This window comes from Manacus candei, unplaced genomic scaffold (genome assembly GCF_025592945.1).
Source record: "Manacus candei isolate 608988 ecotype Guabito, Panama unplaced genomic scaffold, ASM2559294v1 h1tg000017l, whole genome shotgun sequence".
NCBI classification, from domain to species: domain Eukaryota; kingdom Metazoa; phylum Chordata; class Aves; order Passeriformes; family Pipridae; genus Manacus; species Manacus candei.
The window spans coordinates 26,345,348-26,365,575 of record NW_026138065.1 but is presented as its reverse complement, the minus strand read 5'-3'; the positions used below and the strand labels follow the sequence as shown (position 1 = coordinate 26,365,575).

General features: G+C 40.9%; 1 protein-coding gene across 2 annotated transcripts in view; it reads right to left on the bottom strand.

Moving 5' to 3' along the window:
- Positions 1-20,228, bottom strand: part of XDH (xanthine dehydrogenase) — a 53,703-nt gene that overhangs the window by 13,787 nt on the left and 19,688 nt on the right. Inside the window, exons 12-26 of one of the 2 annotated variants that reach the window (XM_051783382.1) lie at positions 19,781-19,932; positions 18,871-18,964; positions 17,938-18,047; positions 13,978-14,162; positions 13,047-13,221; positions 12,501-12,593; positions 11,657-11,826; positions 9,083-9,206; positions 8,563-8,682; positions 6,902-6,998; positions 4,899-5,023; positions 4,064-4,197; positions 2,522-2,609; positions 1,806-1,892; positions 99-290 (exon numbers count right to left, since the gene is read on the bottom strand). In XM_051783382.1, the coding sequence (XP_051639342.1) occupies positions 99-290; positions 1,806-1,892; positions 2,522-2,609; positions 4,064-4,197; positions 4,899-5,023; positions 6,902-6,998; positions 8,563-8,682; positions 9,083-9,206; positions 11,657-11,826; positions 12,501-12,593; positions 13,047-13,221; positions 13,978-14,162; positions 17,938-18,047; positions 18,871-18,964; positions 19,781-19,932 (1,946 nt within the window). The remainder of the gene's footprint in view (positions 1-98; positions 291-1,805; positions 1,893-2,521; positions 2,610-4,063; positions 4,198-4,898; positions 5,024-6,901; positions 6,999-8,562; positions 8,683-9,082; positions 9,207-11,656; positions 11,827-12,500; positions 12,594-13,046; positions 13,222-13,977; positions 14,163-17,937; positions 18,048-18,870; positions 18,965-19,780; positions 19,933-20,228) is intronic. The other variant, XM_051783383.1, reaches the window with a different exon arrangement.

The window sequence follows — 20,228 nt, the reverse complement described above, 5'->3', positions numbered from 1 at the left end:
CAAAAGTTCTTATGCTTTAAAATATTATGTGGCTGCGTCCAGTTCTCAGAGCTTGTTCAAAAGCAGCACCACCCTGAAACATGTGAATGGATCTGTACCTCCTCAGGTGGCAGGTTACACTTCCGAGCAAGGTCGCTCATCCAGCACTCAGCAATCATCATTCCTTGGGGCCCTCCAAAGCCACGGAAGGCTGTGTTGGAAGGCAGGTTGGTCTTGCAAATAGTCCCCATGCTGCTGACATTGGGGATGTTGTAGGAGTTATCCAAATGTAACAGGGCTCTGTCCATAACCTGGTGAAGAACAGGAATGGAGGTGACACATTTTACACGAATCAGACTTCTCACTAGCTGCCAAAACTAGACTGGAAAGCTCTGAAGCTGATTTATAACAACCAGCACTTTCTCTTGCACCCTGTAGTTCTGCTGTCTACACAGCTGGAAGAGCATTGAAGTGCAGCAAGTACTGCCTCCCATGTGCAATGGAGTGTCAAGTGGTATCCTCCTGAAGGACAGGACAATATGCACAGCTCTCTGTTGACACCTATGACTCTGGGACAGATTGAACTTCAAAGTCATTTTTGGCCCTGGGCTCATGGTGAGTCAAACTGCTACTAAATGCCATTACCCACCTGGAAGAAACAGAATTTTCTTTTAATTATACTGAGTAATCTGTTGTTGGAAAAGAAGTCTTGCTGATATCAACTGACTCATCAGCTGGGCTATGGCAGTAAGGGCAGCCATTTGAAATAAAGATTTTCAATAGCTACATCTGAACAGCAAGATTTTGAGAGCTTTGTCCACTATTTGTCCACATTGGGAAAGGGTAGAGCTTCTTTCTGGCTTGTGTTCCCAGATTTCCCTTCCAGCAGCAGCACAGAGAGGAGTTTATACACATTTTAACCTTATTTCAACATGGAGCACTTTCCAGTTCCCTGATTCAGACACAGTCAAACAGGCAATTCACACAGATGTACTCTCAACCAAGCCCTCAGCTTACACAGACTGTCGTTCTGCTCTGCACAGCAACAGCCACATCGAATGTGGCTCTGGTAGAGAGCTGTTGCAGTTCTGTCCTACTGAAATGGATTCATTTCTGCAGAAATTTCCAAAGGCTCAGTGGGCTAGAGAAAGTGAACTAGAAAAAACATGACTGCCACTAGGCTCAAAAAATGTGTGCTCTTTCTTAACTAATTCACTACTTTTCCAAGAAGCTCCAGTTCAGTACAAATGGAGGAGGGCCTGAGAGAGGCAGCATAAATCTGTCTTCTATTGACTTGATCATGCACAACACGGCAGAAAAGGAGAATTTTTTGCTCTTCAGCACAAAAATTCGTGGAGACGAACTCAGAACTCAGGCCCATTTTTGTCCATAGTTCTTGCAAACCCAATGTTAGGTTTAGCCAGTTGTTAACAAGCTTGTTGATTTAGGCACTGTGCCCTGATTAACCCATTGACTGGGATGTTTCTAATTCCAAGGAATTATCTTTCCCCAGAGCTGGGGAACTGTCAGTCATCTTGCATTATGCAACAAGTTTTCCATCACAGCCCTCTGTAATGCAAACCAAACATTCTTGACTCTTTTGCTCAATCCAAGTTATTCAGCATCAATAAGAATTATGTGGCACATGCCAAGGCAGGTCAGTTGGCTCAGAGAGCCATTGTAGAAGCTCCAAACCCCCTTCAAAGTCTGTTTTCAGTCATAGCATGTGCAAGCAGTGCTGTAGACAACAACTCTCTGAAGTCAGAGCAAAAGGTCGCACAAAGAAATGCCTTCTGCCTAGTTAACCATCAGAAAGTTTTACTTACACCGTGAGAGAGGTCTACAGAGTTGCCCCCATTGCAGTAGTATGACACCTCCAGACTCTTGACTTTCCCATTCTTCATGAAACCAACCTGTCAAGAGAGTCTCCTTAGTAATCAGTTTTCTACAAAACGTTCCATTTCCTACTTCCCTCCAAAAACTGAATGGACCTCATACAGCCAAGAGGCTGACTGTCCTCCCTGATGGAGCACAGGACAAGCACAGGCAGCAACTGAGGAAGTTCCCCAGCAAAGGGTCCATGCGCATATCTTAAACTTGTTCCAGAGAACTCTTCTAAATTAAGTGCTGGCCTCTTGCCACAGCTGCCTTAACAGGTTTTTGCTTTGAAAAGCAGCAGCAGTTGGATGGGCATTGAAGAGGAAAGAAAGTTAATAGAGCAAATCAGCACATGATACTGTAAAGGAATGGGGGAGCATCTATGAGCAATGTGACTTTGTCAACAGGGGCAAAGTCTTGTTTGCAAGGAAGAGAGAATTATTTATGCCAAAGTCACAAGAAGGGAACTATCCAGGTCAAAATAACTTCTGCAGGACTTTGACAGGAAAATTGCTGTAACGCACCTGACCTGATCCACTTGCAGCAGGGAAGATCAGCAGTGAAAGAACCACAGCAGCTACATTTTTCACAATATCTTACTAGTCTCTGATGTTTCAGGGGACAACACTGAGACAACATGCATTCTTTTCATATGTTTGCACACCTTGTACCTCCCCAGGAAGGGATGTCTCCCACCACTTATCAGCATGTCCTCATCTCGATCCAGCATGCACCTCACTGCACGGCCAGTTCTGTTAAAGGAGACATTTATTAGGCAAAGCCTGAAATGCACAGTACAGTTCCTACAGAACAAGACTCTCCTCTTTGTCTTTCCAGCATGGCAACGGAGAGTTAAGAGTAAACTGCTTGGTTTATATATCTTCCTCTTAAGAAAATGGCAAGATTGAGTATAAAACCCCCTAAAATCAAGATCTCAGAAGTTGGAGTCTGCTCATGAAAACTCTTGCAAAGATTCTTGTATTAAAAAGAGGGATAATTTCTTACAGAGGCAGATGCTAATAACTGAGCAATCATTGCTTTCCAGACTATTTCTCAAGACACTCTTTTGGCTTTGAAAAAGAGGATGGCATAGGAATTATATAATAATGTGAAGTAAAGTACTAACTAGCCTTCAATGTGACCTTATTTTATGTTTGCTTATTTGTTATCCAAGGAGGAAAACAATAAGGAGAGTGGGAGTTGCTCTTTATTGTCTAACAATTTTGCCTTTCCAGTGCCTCTCTTCAGGTTGTAAAAACACCTAGGGAATGTCATAGATGTTATTTTGCAACCTCCAGGATATCAAACAGTGGTTTGGCTGGCAGAGATAAAGGAAATAAAAGAATGCAAATGTATTACTGATTAATTAGAGAAAGCAGGTGGTTTGCTCAGAACAGAAGTAAGGAACTTCATTTTGGCTATTCTCTTCCAAAGGTATTTTGTCAAAATTGCTGCTGTGTTGCAAGATCCCTCTAGCATTGCCAGCAAGGTTCATGGTCACCTCCAAGGGCAGTACTGGGAAGGGCAGCACTACACACAGCACAAATGTCATCTTAGAGGTCCTATTCACTCACAACCACAGAAACTTGCACAGTTAAAGATGAGCTAAGACCAAAACTCCAGAAACCAGAAGCATATTTCTAATCTATTCTTCACAAATTGTTACAGTCTATGTTCATTCCCTGAGCTTTTAGGGGTTTGAAAAGTGTGGGTTCCAAGGCCTGCCACTTTTCCTAGAGAAAAATCCAAAGAGGGAGTTTGCAGAAGAGCAGAGAAACAGTGGTGAAAGGGTGGTGTAGTAGAGTTTTGAACAAGGAAGAGAGTCTCATTCCACTATTATATGAAGCAATAAGCATGGCTATTGTTGGATTTTGAAATTTGTTTGGGATGAAGTGAAAGGGAGAGGCAGATAATTTGAGATACAAGTGTTTTCAGAGATCACCAAAGGAATAGCAGAGTAAGGGGGGTTTTCCCCTTTCCTATTAAAAGCTGACATTCCCACTTGAGTTTATTACCCCTGAGTAGGTTCAATCCCTCCTACCAACTAAGAGCCCATTAGACACCACCTTTGGGAAATATCAAACTTGCTATAAGCTGTACAAGACATGAAGAGTCTTGAAGGTGCTTCAGTGTAAATGGTGCTCAGAAAGAGGTAGGCTGGGACAGTCTGAAACAAAAAAGTCCTGTCCCCCACACCCAAACTTACTTGAAGGCTGCAACAGCCACTACAGTTGTCAAGATAGTACTCCTAGTCTCTTTTCCTCCAAATCCTCCTCCCATTCTTTTCACTCGAACCACAACACGATTCGAAGGGACTCCTAATGCATTAGCAGTGAACTCCTAAAGAAAAACAGAACAGCAGAACGTGTAGGGAGCTGAGCTGGTGTTAAGAACTAGATACCAACACTTTGCCTTTCTGAAACCATTTCAACAGTGCAAATATTCTGTCTCATTCCAGGTCCTATGGCCTGCTAATTGGATTTGATGCAATTGGAAGCAATAAGACCAGCATTTCGTCTCTGAGGTGGGAAGGCACAGTGCTGCAGCAGGCAGCAGGCAGGAAGAGACTGGCATGATATGAGGCAATCAAGACATAGATCTCATTTAGCACTGAGTTTGACATCTGTACCACTCTGTCCTTTCTTTCACTCTATTATGAGACCTTTGGACACGCCACAGCACTGGTGCCCTATCCCACAGAAAGGGAGAGTTGGTGTATAGAGTCAGTGTTTACACCACCTCTCTTTCTCACATGTCATTCAACCATCATGCCTACTGACCAGTTGGCTCTCTCTGCAGAAAGGGTTAAGCATGTAATCCCCCTTGCAAAAGATGTGTTGCCAACAGAAACATCTCTGTCACTTGGAAGCAGACTCAGGACACCAGTAGGATGCATATGGACTTTAGATCCCATACCCAACTCTGAGCCTACGTGGTGGTTTTTTTATTGAACAAGATAGGAGCTACTAAAAGCCAACCATTTATCTAGTCTGAAACTGAGAAACAAGTGCCTTTTAGGTAGCAGGCTGATGAGACAGTACCTGTGTCTTCATTGGATTTTGAGTTGACACAAAGAGTTCCATCTCACCATCTTCTCCCTTTGGCACAGCCAGAGTACAGTGAGTTTCCAGATAGAAATGCTCCTGGCCACCAAGGTACATCTCTCCTAGAAAATTGAAAGAAATGCCCCAGAGATAGGGCATCCCTGGTGTTACAGGGTGTCTCCCATCATGTGCTGTCTGCTATCTACTGCCTTTTTTACATGTGCTAAATGACAATCTGTTCCACTGTCCACAACTGGATACCAGTAGCTCTAAAATTGGCAATTCTGGTTTGACATTTAAAAACAAAATGGAAAACAAAACAAAACAACCCACAAACAAATGAAAAAAAATCGACCACAAACACATCAACTTTCTAGAAATCTTCATTCTAAAACACAAGTGGGTGGCATTTCAAGACTGCCCTGATAACATCACTGAGATTAAGGATAAAAATAAATCAAGCACAATCTAGCTGAGCAGATCAAATACAAGGTTACAGACTTTGAAACAGAGGAACCAAAATAGAAACCCAAAATGCCTTAAAATGATCTCACCAGGAATCAATATCACTGCATGGGGCTCTTTCCCAGGACATACTACCTGGCAGTGCTGAGGGTGCAATATCCAGTTTTGCTACACACCATTAAATGTCAGAATCGACCTTCTTTCTCAGTCATGGCTCTGGTATATTCAACTGGTATGAAAATTAATATTCACAGCAGTTCTCACAATCCTGTTTCTCTTTTCTTTTTGTTCAAAATTCAGAAGAAACAAAATAGCTGCCTTTATTAGGTGAGAAATGCACATTTGTTGAGACAACACCTACTCTGGTGTGTAGCAGGGGCCTTTCTCTTGTCTTCTTGAGGGCTCTGGCATTCACACAGTATTATAGCCTTTCAAATAAACTATTCTTTTAGCTCAGAACAATTTCTGGCTTTTCTGGCACAGTGTTTTTATTTTGTATAGAAAAGTACACTATAAGAAACTGCTAACAACAGCTTATGACACCTTGGAAGTGCCAGCACCTTTGAAGCTTGGCTGACTGCAGGAGGGGAGTCGTAGTAATGAACAGCAAAAAACAGCGAAAGACAGACCTGAAAATGGGGTGTTTCACTTAAATAATTCCCCACTTTCCCAATGGAGGGTAAGGGGGGCATATTTCTCTGTGATCTTAGAGAATAATCCCTTCACACCAGGCTTTGCATCTTTAACTGATTTAACTTCCCTTTCAGAGCTCTAAAAGGTATACAACACCCTCAAGAACAACACCATCGGTAAGAACATAGCTTTCCAAAAGTCTGATGTTTGAGACTCGTCCTCTCAGAAGCCATTCGTTGGTGATACAAACACATACAAGCAATGACATGGCTCCCACTGACTACTTCAGTTCACAGCTCTGTCACTCTCCCCTCTTAACTGACAGAGATTTTAAATCTTTATCTCCTGATAATTTCTATGTTTACCCATGTCTCTACAACGTCCTTGGCAGACTCCAACTAAGCAAAACCAAGCAGCACACTAAAAAAACCCTGTCCTCAAAGACAGACCAACAATCAGTGGTGAGAAAGTGCTACAGAGCAGTGCCATGTTCTTCATGATACCCACAGCCACAGGCAAGTCCCATTTTCCTAAGATACAGTTGTATACCAGATTAATTGGCTGCCTGTGAGATTTAGACAAGACTATGTCTGGACAGGAGAAAGCTCCTGTATGGAAACATTTCAGAAAAAAAAAATCACATTGTAGAATATTTGCTTAAGAAAAATGTGTCCTTACACTGGAAGAGAGTGTTTACAGGGGCACAGCTCAGAGCATCCAAGTCTATTTGAAACTGGATTAAATCTTGCATGAGCTATTTGTATGTAAGATTGAAACTTTATACAAAATTAATTTAGTCCTGCAAGCCTTACTTTCAGTGTTATATGCATAAAAAGGAGGGTGATGACTTCTTTTCACACAAACTATCCTATTCTAAAAGATGTATTAATACTTATTCTCACCTTCCAAAATGTGATCAGATTCTTCAAATCCTTTCTTCACATCTCCCTTATTAATCCTCTTTATAGACTTAAAAAAGGATTGTTTCTCAATAGCTTCCTAGGAAACAGAATGACACAATGACATTCTAGTGTAAGAGGAGTGAAATCAGACTTCCTCTGACTGAAGAAGAAATATCCAACATAAAAAGTACAAGAACTTATCAGATACTAACTATGGTAATAGTCAAAAGAGACTTGACTAAAAGCAGTACAAAATAACTTTTGGCAACATGGCAGTTTCACAATGAATACCATAATTGGACAATCTTAGATTGCTACTCGTGACCCATTTTACATTACGGACACAGGACCTCAAGGTCTGTAGCCATAGGAGCTGTAATTTACAACTTATATTGACTATGTGACCCAAAAGCTGGGGGGAAGGAAAATAAGGAAAAAAAGAAAAAAGAAAGAAAAAAAAAAGAAAATGACAGAAAGAGAAAACTGAGTCTCTCAGATAAGATGAGAATTTCTGCAGAAATAGTTCACTTCTGAGATAATATACAATAATCTTTCTTGGACATGTTTTACAAAGGCATTTTTCTTTTGACAAAACTGAAGCTTTCCATAACAAAAAAACCCCCAGAGAATGATTGAATAACAAAACCAAAAAAAATCAGCATATTTTTGACTCCACTCTTATCTTCCCTGGTTGAATAAACAACTGGAAGCCTCAGAAAAGGAAAAGTTCTCATACATTGTTTGTGAATCCAGAAATCATACAAACAACCCAAAATCTCTGTCCTCAGATGGTAGTACCAAAGTCTGTCCAAGACAATGCACAGACTCTGTATTTGCATGAATACAATTCACATTACAAAACACATGTTATGAAATACTGACTATTAAAAAAAATTAGTTAGAATCCCGTGGTTCTAATTGGTCCACAATAAGAATGGCTTCATACCTTTTTTTCTCAATTCTAGATATAAATGCTGTATAGATATTATAATTTGTCTTTACTGTCTCATAAGGAAATCCTGTCAACAAATCTTCTAGTTGAAAAAAAAAAACCATGAAATTATCACAAATTGTTGACATGAATTTCTTCAGTTTTGAGAAAAGCCATTTAAGGGCTGTGTCCATGAAGTCAGTGGAAATGTTCACAGTGGGGAATGAACTCCTGAAAATTAATTTCATTAGCTTAGAAACTAGACAATTGATCTGCAGAAATCTCACAGAAACAGTGCAGTGACAGGACTGGAAAAGACATTTTCACACCCTATTATTGACTGCTATAAATGAAGGAGTGAAGAATGAATGGATATCAATGAAGCCAGCAGGGCTGGAGAATATTAAAAGCAAGCATCTGTGGGTAAGAATGTACACTACAGTAACCTTGTTAATTCAAACAAATTTGTGCTGATCACAATCTACCTACCCAAGTTTGGTTTATTTGTTTCAGCTTTAAATAACACAAAATGACTTAATGTACTCTAAATCAGTAGGATGTCAAAGATGTGTCTTCTTTATATTTAAATACACAAATTATTCTTTCTGTCCATATTGTGTTGCACCCACAAAGACAAACAAAACATGGTTAAATAGTTGCAAGCGTGAGAACAGAACTAGACATCAGGGGGTCCCAAGCCAACTGCAGATGCAGAACTGAGCCATCTTACCTGAATTGTGACAATAGGTTTAAGTTCTTCATACTTGATCTTCACAGCTTTTGCTGCTCTTCTGGAATGTTCCTGTGTGTCTGCAAGGACTGCACCGATGATATGACCAACACAAGTGACCTACAGGCAAGATGAGGACACACCATCATTTGGTGTGGATATATGCAGTAACTGAGAGGCTCATTTATCTATTCCTTTTGTGTAGATTTTTATCTGTTCTTTCAGAACAGCCTAGTTAAAACAGGTCCAGGGAAAACAATCATAAACAAATTTGGAGAGCAACTGAATGAGGGAGCCTGCTCCAGTTGGCTGCAGCTTAGAGAAGAATCATGCAGATAACACAAAGGAGAGGGGCACAGGGCAAAGGGACTCAGGCTTTATTGAATTTGGCACCAAGATTTCTATTGACCCCAGTGCAGTTAGAATTTATCTCTGTATAAGGTACAGGACTTCACTGGACAATATGAGAAATCTTATCTCCTGAGCAACATGATTGAAAAGGCTATTTTTAACCACGTACCACATCTTCAGCAAAGACAGTCTCGTCGTTAGCGATGCCAGTGATGTTACTGCCAGGAACATCCTTGGCAGAGACAAAACACACAAACCCAGGAACACTCTGAGCTTCAGATGCATCTACAGAACTAAAGAAAGGAGGAGAGGTAGTGTTAGTTCTCTTTTTTCTTTGTGTCAGCACTTACGAGATTCCCATACATATTCAGGCTGATTCCCTGAAGTTTGGTTATGCTACATGAATGTCATGTGAGACCAAGGTAGAAAGGTTAACATACTAGATTAAAAAATTTTGAATGTATATGATATTGTGAATCCTGACTGTGAGTCTGATCACCAGTCTGCTTCTTTGGACTGTATCATACTATACAGCCTTTAGCTAAAACATATCTGAACTTGATCCAATGGCCAGGTGTACTGAAGTTCCCCTGACACCCTTTGCCAAAGAAAAATGGATATTAGTGATACTTTGCCTCCACTGTCTTTGTAGCTGCCATGATTCTGTGAATGCAAGATTCCTCCCTGTCTATTCATAAACATGAAATTTTAGTGCAAACACATATCATCTACCAATGGATTCACCACTAGAGGAAAATGTGTCTGTGAGTCAGGGAGAAATTGTTGAGTATTAATCACAAGGAAGCTGCAGGGTTTTTAAAAGGATGCCAAAGAAATGATGTTCCAAAAGACAAAAAGCTTCATGAAAGGCTTTCTTTGGCAATCAGCAAAGGAGGTATCTAACCAAAATTCTTGTCTGCTTGAATCATATACAGATTTAAAACTCAGTGACTATAAAAGAGCAACATAATTTAATTGTTATAGGGGAGCTTAGTAAAATATGTATTACAAAAGTCTTTCATGCTCCTTTCGCAATTTTTTGTACGTTGGCTATATAATTGTCTTCCTTTACAAGGGAACAGTTGCAAATAGAAAAGCTATGGCTTTATCTTTGCTAACTGAATGATTTATTGCCTTCTGTAAATTGCTGCAATTCTTTCAGCAGCTTGTTGATATTTCTGAAACTCCAATACAAACTGTGCTTGAAAGTAGTTGTTTATGCATCCCAGTGAGGTACAGCCTTTTTTTAAAAAGACATTAAATGTGCGAATGAACTTTCCCACACGAACCCTTAGAGAGCAGGAACTGAAGACAATGCTATTTTTCTTTGGCAAGTTCACTTTCCCGTGCTTCTGCTGTAATGCCTCAGAAACAATCCCCTGACACTTCCCCTTAGTTGCAAATACAGAGGCAGATGATGTTTGATTTACATTGGTGATCCAAATCTGACTTGGTGAAGTGGAAGTTTTCAGAGTCAATATTTTGACTGCCAAAATCATTGGTTGAGATAATTCTGTCCTCTAAATGTTCTACTACTTCCTCTACAGAAAAATAAAGGCTTGAAATATGTGTGCACAATGCAAATGCAAGAGAATGTATACTACAACCCCTAGAAAACACTGCATACTGTGGTCACAGGCATGGATCTGATGCTTTCTCTATCACCCCATCTGCACTGGTAGTAGTAACAATACTTGAGTGCTTGCAGCACTCAACAATGACCACATTGCAACACCTAAAATTTAACTGTGATGACAGAGCAATTTCTTTCATAACCTGGGAGTCAACTACTACATCTCTGCATCCATGACCACCATGCTGCCCATCCCATGTTAGACCACTGTGGGAAACCTCTGGGCAGGAAGCCTAAATAGGCAGGAAGTATTGCCTAAGGAATGAACAGCACATCGCAAGGCTATTGAGGATGACATGAGGCAACGTAACACGGAGTGTCCCACATCAAAGCAGTCGAGGGCAAACAAGAGCCTGCAGAGCCACCACCATGTAAACGAAATTGGGGTTTGTGGGAGGCAGTCAGTCCCGCAATTAAAAGTCATATGAGAATTTAGATGGCATTACCTGCCAGGATTGGCTTTTTGGAGTTGGTTAGTCACTATTGTTATAAATTATGTATCAGTCTTGCCCTGGGTGGATATGTTTTCAGATATACCTGCACTTCCAAATACTGACTTGTCCACCTTGCTACAGCCAAGCACTAACAGCTCTACATTTATAGAATCCAACTCACGTACAACTGTTGTGCAGAAGGCTTGATCACAGCCAGTGCAGGCTGTGTAAGGCAAAAACCAGAAGAGAGTGCACACAGCTGCAGTGCTGGTAGAACTGCATGTTACAGCTTTTTAGGCTGATAGGAAAGAGAATTTTCAAGCTGCATACTCCTCTTAGTGATTAAAATGACATCAGACACTGTGGTGCTCTTCTACCCTGCTCCTTTATAATTCTGCATGCTTGAATATGAGATGAGAAATGCAAAAAGGTGTCTACAGTGGAGGGGTTTGTGCTTCAGCAAAGCCCAAATTTTGTTGTTAATTCCCTTATTTTCCCACTGAAGCAGACTTGCAAGGCAGCTGTAACACATACAGCTCGCCCCACGTAGCAACGTGCAATGGAGTTCTCACCTAAGAAAAAGCCTTCCCCCCACCCACAGCTTGACAGATCAGTGTTTTCTAAGCCACCAGGCACCGAATACTTCCAACATCTGAAACTCTGGAGCAACACTTACAGGATCTTAGCGTGGGCTTTGGTGCTGGTCACCAGTGTTAGATACAGCTCCTTCTCGTAGTGAGGGATGTCATCGCAGTAAACAGCTTCTCCACTGGCTTGTTTGGCTGCCGAAACGTGCATCAAGGGCCGTCCCACCATATCTTCAACTGCCTGTCCCCTGGGCACTTCCTGCAGTAAAACACAAGGCTACTGTCTCAGATTGCAGGAGGTGGAAGTATTGATGGGAGAGCAAAAGGCGCTGTGAAACATTCTAGTGAGATGGGGAATGGGATGGGTGCTCGGTCCTGTGGGAAAGGAAGGTAAACAAGGTGCCACAAGATGTGCTGCAGAAGGGAGCTGCGGAGAATGAAGCGAAAGGGATTTGGATTTTGAAATTTCTGTGGAAGAGAAGGATTTGATTTGACAGCTTGTTTAGAGAGTTCAAGTTCTGAAGCTGGATCCTACTCTCAAAGCTGAAGAGAGCAGGTCACTAACAGAGAAATAAAAAAGAAGATACGTGCTGAATCTGAAGCCTGAGAGATTCAAAGAGAGGCAGACTGTAACTGGGAAAAGCAGAAAGGGAATTTCAGTTTGGACATGGAGCTGGCTGCAGGAGGAAAAGTGATGTTTATGAAGCTGTACACATCAGCAATTGTCTTGGGTAATAATAGGAAAGAACATTGCATCCTACAGTGAGGAAGGGACTAAGGCCCAGACACAAATTTCAAGCACGGCTTTATTTAAGTTTATGTAATGACCATACTCAGGGAGACAAAAAGATAAGAAGCACAGTCTGAGCTACAGAAAAACCTGAGTCTACATCATGTTAACACTGCTACTTACTTGGAAAAGTTGCTACTTACTTGGAAGAGCTGGGCATTTGCAATGGGATCTCTGTGAAACAGCTCTGTAGCACTGATGTAGTTTGAAGGGATGGGCTCACACAGATTTTTCTGCTAGAGACATATTAAAGAAAATCATCTTCCTGCCAATTCCTTTCTCACATTCCCTAGTAGCCCAGGATTTTTTCCCTTCTCCATCTTCCAGTTAAGATAATTCATATTCTACTGAGTGAAAGGCAAACAAGGCTCAGGCTCTGTGCAAAGAATAGCCATAGAACCACAAGACTGGTTGTAATGCAACCAACAGGCAAAGTCCAGGAATCATCCTGTGAGCCTACAGAGCAGCATCGTTCCACAACAAGGTGAGGATGCCACGAGGAAATAAGTGGGAAGATACACTGTACTTACATGGAGGTGAGGAGTAGAGTAGCTCTGGCAGCTATTGCAACATGGATTTTGTTTTCGGGTACAACTCTGCTTGAATCTGACCCTTCCCCAGGCCTTCCCCACCAAGACAGCACAAACTGGTCCCCCTCCCCTAAATCTGCCTTCCCTAGCAGCACTTACAGTGCCATTGAGGTTCTTGCTCAGTTTCTGAAGGACCGTCAGGTAGAACTTGAAGAAGAAGCTGAGGGTGAGTGTGCGTCGGAAATCCACCATCCCCCCAGGGGCAGAGGGAGACAAATCCATCTCACCCGCCAGTAAGCGGCAGGCATCCTGCAGCAGTTTCTCATTCCAGTCTCTGCAAAGGAACAAAGGTGACACAGAGCCCTTGCTCAGCCCTAAACATCACCAGGGCAGACTAACTCTTCTGACTTAGAGAATCTCCTGAGTTGGAGGGGGCTCACAAGGATCACTGAAGTCCAGCTTACAGAGGACACACCAAGGATCACACCATGTGCCTGAGAGTATCATCCAAATGCTTCTTGAACTCTGTCAGGCTTGGTGCTGTGACCATTTCCCTGGCGTGCCAGTACCCAACCACCCTCTGGGTGAAGAACCTCTCTCCTAATATCTAACCTAAGCCTACCCTGACACAGCTTCATGCCATTCCCACAAGCTTTCAAGCAACAGCCATGTGTTCTATCCGCTTATAGTATATTTGTGTGCTTTGTTTTCATCTTGGGCTTATGTCACCTTTTCCAAAGATGTAGTAAAGCTATTAAATGATAACAGCATGGATTTCTCAGTCCAGTTTGAGATAAACCCAGTTTTCTAGGTCGTGCCTACATCCAGCTTCTGTCCACTTCAACAGATGAGTGAATTTGGCAAGACAATGGCTCTCTGAACAAGAGAATTACATGAACCTTTGAGAGTAAAGAGTACTGGAGGAAGCAAGGCATCACACAAAACACACACTGCTGCAGAAGTGTAGCTACACTTCTTCCCTTTTCTCCTTCTGTGTACTATTAGAGATGATTTAGGGTATTTGAACTGCTCCTGGAAAAAATCAGAACCGTTCCATTACACAGCTTTTCTATCACAGAAAAAATCCTACCTGCCAGTGAGCTCCTTGCAAGTTTTTAGTGCCAGGACAGTTGTAGGAGCCATTCCTCCATAGCTTAGTTTTATCTCCTCCACCCGGCTAGTGCCATCTTGGAACAGGACTCTCATCCCACAGGTCACAATAGCAATGTCATCTTCACGACGGGAAGCCTGCTTGAAAGCTGAGAAGTATTCACCCTAGAAGACAAGAAAATATTTATTTATTCTCTACCTTGGTATGCTTTGGAGTATAAATATTGGCAAGCTATTAATCTATCTCTACATGGATGAGCTGCTCCAGGAAACTGTATCTGGTTGATTCATCATGCAGGGCCAAGCAGGACATGTTTGTTCAGGCAGCACTGTATATTTTCACGTGATACAATGATTGATTCCAGCATTAGATCCATGGTTATTAGCCAGCCTAGGACTGTGGGGAAAGTGAACTTTGATGGAAATCTGCTCATACCCATCACAATTTTTTCCATATCTTTAGAGGAAGAACCAGGACAGACTGCTTGTACATAAACAAGATTACAGTTTCTCAGTAACTTTTTCTTTCTCCCAGGCTGCTAAGCTGCAAGTCTAATCAGTAAAATTCATATCCTAAACACCCTCCTTTCAGAAGTCATCAAATTCTGGAAGAACTGAAATCCATAACAACAAATGTCTCTCAGTTCTAGGATAGAGCAGACTAATTAATATAAGACAATTTCAATCTGTTACTGCAAATACAATTCCCAGTTACTATCCTGAATCCTCTGCTGGTCTCAGCAGAGTGAGGAAATTCTTGTAAACGCACCAGCAACTCCAAATCACAAAACCCAGAAGCTGTCCTATGAAAAGTGCCAGTAGATAAGAGATTAACACTCCACCAGTATACATTGACTAGCAGTGTCACCCTGGAGTCATGGTATGGTCAATCCCCTTGCCTGTGCTGCAGATTACAATGAATTGCTGCTCAGGCATCCTGCAGACTAAGAGAGGAATCAGATCTGATGTTTTTGCACAGCCCTTCTGGAGAGTTTTCTGACAAGTTTCATCTCTAATAGCTTAGCCAAGTGATTCTGCACAGCACAGCAGTCTGTTCCATTAATTACTTCTAATCAGAAGTGGACAGCAATTCTTTCATTATGGTGAAAAACAATTTCTCTACTGTTGACAATGAGAACAGTTTCACAAATAGTCCCTTTTGTGCATTGAGGACTTGTTACTGGAGAGATAACTGGAGGGTGTGTTTCATTTACTGAATTCAAGTAATTACTTGTCAGCCTGCAAATAATAGCAGAGGAGCATCAGCAGCATCCTCCCAGCAAGGACATTCTGCCACTCTACTTGTGAAAACAATTAGCTTTCAAAGAGGAAAAAAGGAGCCTCTTCTCTTACTACATACTTAAGAGATTTCCAATAACATGATTGCAATAAGAGAACAATATTTGCCTTCACTCCTCACAAAGCACTGTCATTTTCTTGGTACAGACTCCAGAGAGGGAGGAAAGGCACTTGCTATTTTTCCTCACTAGGAGTGTAGGTAAGGTAATCATCAAATCAACCTCTCATGTATGCCCTACCTCTTGGTGGAACAACAGAGCATCTAAACTATCACAGTAAAAGTATCTAGGTGTTGGTTATTCTCACAGGAAAGCAAAATAACCCTTACTCTTAAGGACTGCATATTAAGGACCTAGACCAGCATCCCCTTTCCCTTTCTGGACAAGATGCAATACCAGAAAGGAAAACATTAGGAAATCCACAGGCCCTAAAAGATTCATAGGCAACACACACAATTTCTTCAGCCCATCACCATGGAATATAAAGATCAATAATGAATGAAGGCTAGAGGATACTAAATTAAAGGAGGAAATAAGATTTCATGACCACTTTCTGTCTCTTCAGCAGGGCAAAAATTGTGATACCATGAGCCTTATGATGGCAGTACTGAGCAAACAGTAGGTTAAGATTCATTTCCAAAGACAGAAATATATAAGCATTGCATTTCCAGGCTTCTTCTATTTGAAAAGCAGTAAATGTCCAGGTGGTACAGAATACTGTTATCATAAAAATTAAATGACAGTGATAACTGCAGTAGAGAAAGATGTATAAAACATGTACAGAGAAAGTAAAAGTACATGATAAACTGATGGTCACTAGGTGAGTAATGATGCAAGTGGTGCATAATATTTGTGAATATTATCTGAAAGGAATGTTTTTATAGTCCAAAAGAGAAAGAGAGTTGTTACATAAAGGACAGGTCCTGTTTTAGGAATGTCTCGTTGTATACAAAAAGTTAAGCAGTTTTCTTTTCTGGAATCTGTTTATATTTTTATCTTTAATCCCGGGAGTTATTTTCTTTCCTAGTACTGTCTTTCCTCAGCTGTAATTGCCTTACAAGTATAGATTCAAAAGTCTTTATTCTCTGAATATCTTAAATATCTGACACACAAATTAGCAGGGGAAAAAGGTGTTGCCTCCTCTCCCTTAATAGCCTCTCTGTGATTAAGCCTACCCTAAGCTCAAATCCCCTGCAGTAACACTGAATTGTGTAAACTTCTAAACTTCTTTAGCTAAATTGTTTCTGGGGTTTAGCCAGTCTTATCCTTGTTGTGACATGTTACATCAATGGAAGACGTAACATTAATTTTAAACAAACATAAAGTAAAAAAATTTGTCTAGCTGTGTGCTGACACAGCCCTACTCCCACTTGTGAGGAAATCACAGTTGCAGAAAACTTTGCCTGCCATATGCCAGCAGCTTCAGACATGCCCTGAAGAACTTTAGTCTCCCTGACTGTGGGCAAAGATCAGCCAAGAAACCATGAGGTAGAGTTCAAAAGTTGTTTTAGTTTTTCAGATCAATGAGCTGCATATGACCTAGGGATGAAGCCACTGTGCGTGTAAAAATTTGTGTGTTTTGTGAAACTGCTCTATGACTGTCATATGGATGGATGAACATGTAGTTTTCCATTGACTGCCTCAAGTGTGTTCCTCATTTTGGCAAGAAGTGATGTTTCCCGCAATTATCACGAGACCAAAGAAGGAACACTTAAAAAATAAATGGAAAAATACCATAAAAAACCACATTTGTGTTCCCTTAATAGTTACATAGCAAAATCTGAGAGGATAGACAAAGGATTTATTGGTTCTATCTCATAATATGATAGCATTTCAAATAAATCAGTGTTTTTCATTTATAAAGAATATGTGTCACTACACCATGAATCCTTGCATCTTATAACCTGGGACCTTGAGCCCTAAAAAGGTAAATACCTTCACAAGCATAAAATTATAGTCTGGTGTTCTAAGCCCTACAGGAAAAAAAGAGAGTTTTACCTCTCAGACACTCTAAATCAGTCAAGGTTCATGCTGCTACAGCAGAAAAGCATTCATTTTTCTATCTCAAGAAAGTTTTTCAGGCTCATTTGAAGTTGCAAGTCTGCATTGCCAAAATGCCTTGAAAACCAGTCCTTGTGGTTTCCATCTTGCAAGGCAAGGATGCAGAAACTGAATTTCCCTTTTATCCATACACACTTTTTACAATTTCTTTTCCCATTTCGGTTCACAGAAATTAAGCAGGAGCCTTGGGAACCTTAACCTCACTTTATGTCAGGAACTGCTAAAATCTTTGCTGTACTGTTCTTCAAACAGAACTTATACCTCTGGGAACATCACTTTGTCACATTTTCTCATTACTGAATGCACTCAAAAACCTTCAGACAATAAAGTGAAATTTATATTTCTCACACCAGAAAACTTCTTGAGCTTACCATACTTTATCATAGAGACCAGCTTCCCTTGTTTGTCAAAAATAGTGTGTTGCTAGTTTTTCTGCAAATAATTTACTTGTCTGTTGGTCCACTTGGGACTGCATAAGCATTTGGAGGTTGGTCAGGGAAAAAGTGCCTAACATGGAAAATAACTCTCAATTAACAGCATTTTAGCTCTGTGGACAGTAAAGTTTTTTCCTACAAGCTTACCTTCTTGCTGTAGGGTATTTCAACAGAGAGAAGTATTTCTTCAGGCTTAACTACTGTCTTTCTGTACCCAGTGAAAAACTTTTCATCCATCGTGATAGTCCTTTTGCCCTCTGTAGAGCAAAGAAATATCAATGGTGCATGAATGAAGAATGGCAATAGTAAATGCAAAAGAGCCTTCAACCTACACAAATCACTCTTGATATCAATATGTTTTCATTTTTCCACCCTCTTTCACCAAATCAGGAAAGGTTTTCTCAGATTAACTTTGGTATTTATGGAATCTATGACAGCTTCTGCCTACGTATTAAGTTTTCTATGCACAGGCAGTGATCAAAGACACCTCCTTCCTTCTTTATCTAATTAAAGCTGAGCCTCCAGGTGAACCAGTTTCCAATACCCCAATGAAATCCTCTCTTTCTCCTTTCCACAGCCTCCACACAAACCAGCACAAGAGAATGTCAGTTCACTGACCAGACAGTCCACTTACTTCGAGGATCCTATTTCAAAAAAAATATTCCTAAGAGCAAATAAAAACTGAGATGTTTGGCTTTCTTCATAGAAAAACAAAACAAAATAAGCCTCAGTCTTTATATGAATAAACCATAAGGATCAAAGTACGACAGTGACAGAAACTATTTCATGCTTAATAGACATCTTCAACCAGCTCTTCACAAGGATGTACCTGTAAGTACATACACAGCATCAGAGATAAAATCTGGCACGGAAGTTCAAAATTCTTTAAGAAGCCAAACCTAGGCCTAGTTTTAGGACTTCAGCCTCAAAAAGGGTGAAACCCCTGAAGACTCAGACTAAGCCTATTTTAGATAATGTTAACTTCCATTTTCAAGTTCTGACCTGACATAACAACCCGTAGCAGAGGGGTGTTGATTATCCCACTCCCCTCAGTGCCACCCAGAAATGTAAGTAACTTACCTTTTGATACCAGAGTCAATTTGCTTCCACTTGCCATTAACACAGGATTTAAATCAGAAATTGGGCTTGCTGTCATTATGTTCCCACCAAGAGCCTAGAGTGATGATAATGCATTAGATAAATATTAAAAATCTTAGCAATTTTAGGCCTCTAATTAAGGGGGAAAACCTAAGCACCATGAAGTTATTTGCTGTCCCAGTGAATATTTACATTTGCCTGAAACAGAGCAGTGTTTTATTAATGCATCATAACTACCTTACACTCAAACCTCATGTGCACAGCAATGCCGAAATTCAATCACTGTAGCTGCCATTAAGGGAAGATCCATGAAACTGTAAAGCATTTTTTCAGTAACAAACAGGAACCCAAGTTTTTTGTCTGCAATACCACTGTACGGCACAGTACCTCATGGAACAAAATTTCATGTTTGGTAGATTGGTTTACCTGCTTGCTTGTTTTGAGGGTTTTTTTCTTATAATATACAGAGTTTGAACCTTCCCCTTTAAAACTAGAGGAGAATTTGCCAAATCTGATGCATTAATACTGTGACTATCACGGCTGTGCTGGCAGTAATAAACACATCTGCTTCTTTGAAGTTTGTCCAGCAGCCTAAATACATTTTTGTTAAATTAGTCAAATCTCACTACAGTTTCTCCCACTTGCTAATAACAGCAATGGAAAACCTGAACAACTGCCATGTTTCCCTTGCTTGCTAGATCTGTGACATCAGTATAGCACAGACACCAGCTGGTGTCAGTTCCTGGGGCTGATTTTTGTGTAGCAGTTTCTTTGCCGAGGTTTGCAAATGTTCTTATGTGAGAAGCACAAGGCACACCAACATTGGGTCAGGCAGGCAAGCTCCTCAGACTGAGCTTCCAGTTACAGTCCCTGGTGCTCCTGAGTCACTTACAGCAACATTCCTGATCTGTGGCCCTGCAAACCACCGCAGCTGTTCCAGGACAGCCTGGAAGACCTCGGTTTTGTATGGAGGAAGCTCTGCCACTGCTTTTCTCATAACCTCCTCTACTGAGCGCAGGGTACAGGCAGCGCCGATGGTGACCCCTGGAAACAAACAATGGAAAAGAATTGTTGTCCTCCCAAATGTCAAGGTACAGGAGAATGGTTGTGACTGTGTCTGCAAAGCTTAGATGCCACTGAATTTAATTAGACCTTCAGTTAAACAAAACTACTTAGCATGCGTTGCATGTAAACATCACGTCCTCAAAACAAAATTCACCTTAAATCACAGCTCATGGTGATGCTTTCTCTCACATGACAACACACCATCCTTTTGCCTCAGGGTATTATTAACAATATTGTCGTCCTATAGGTATTAGTTTGTCCTTTGAGAAATGAAC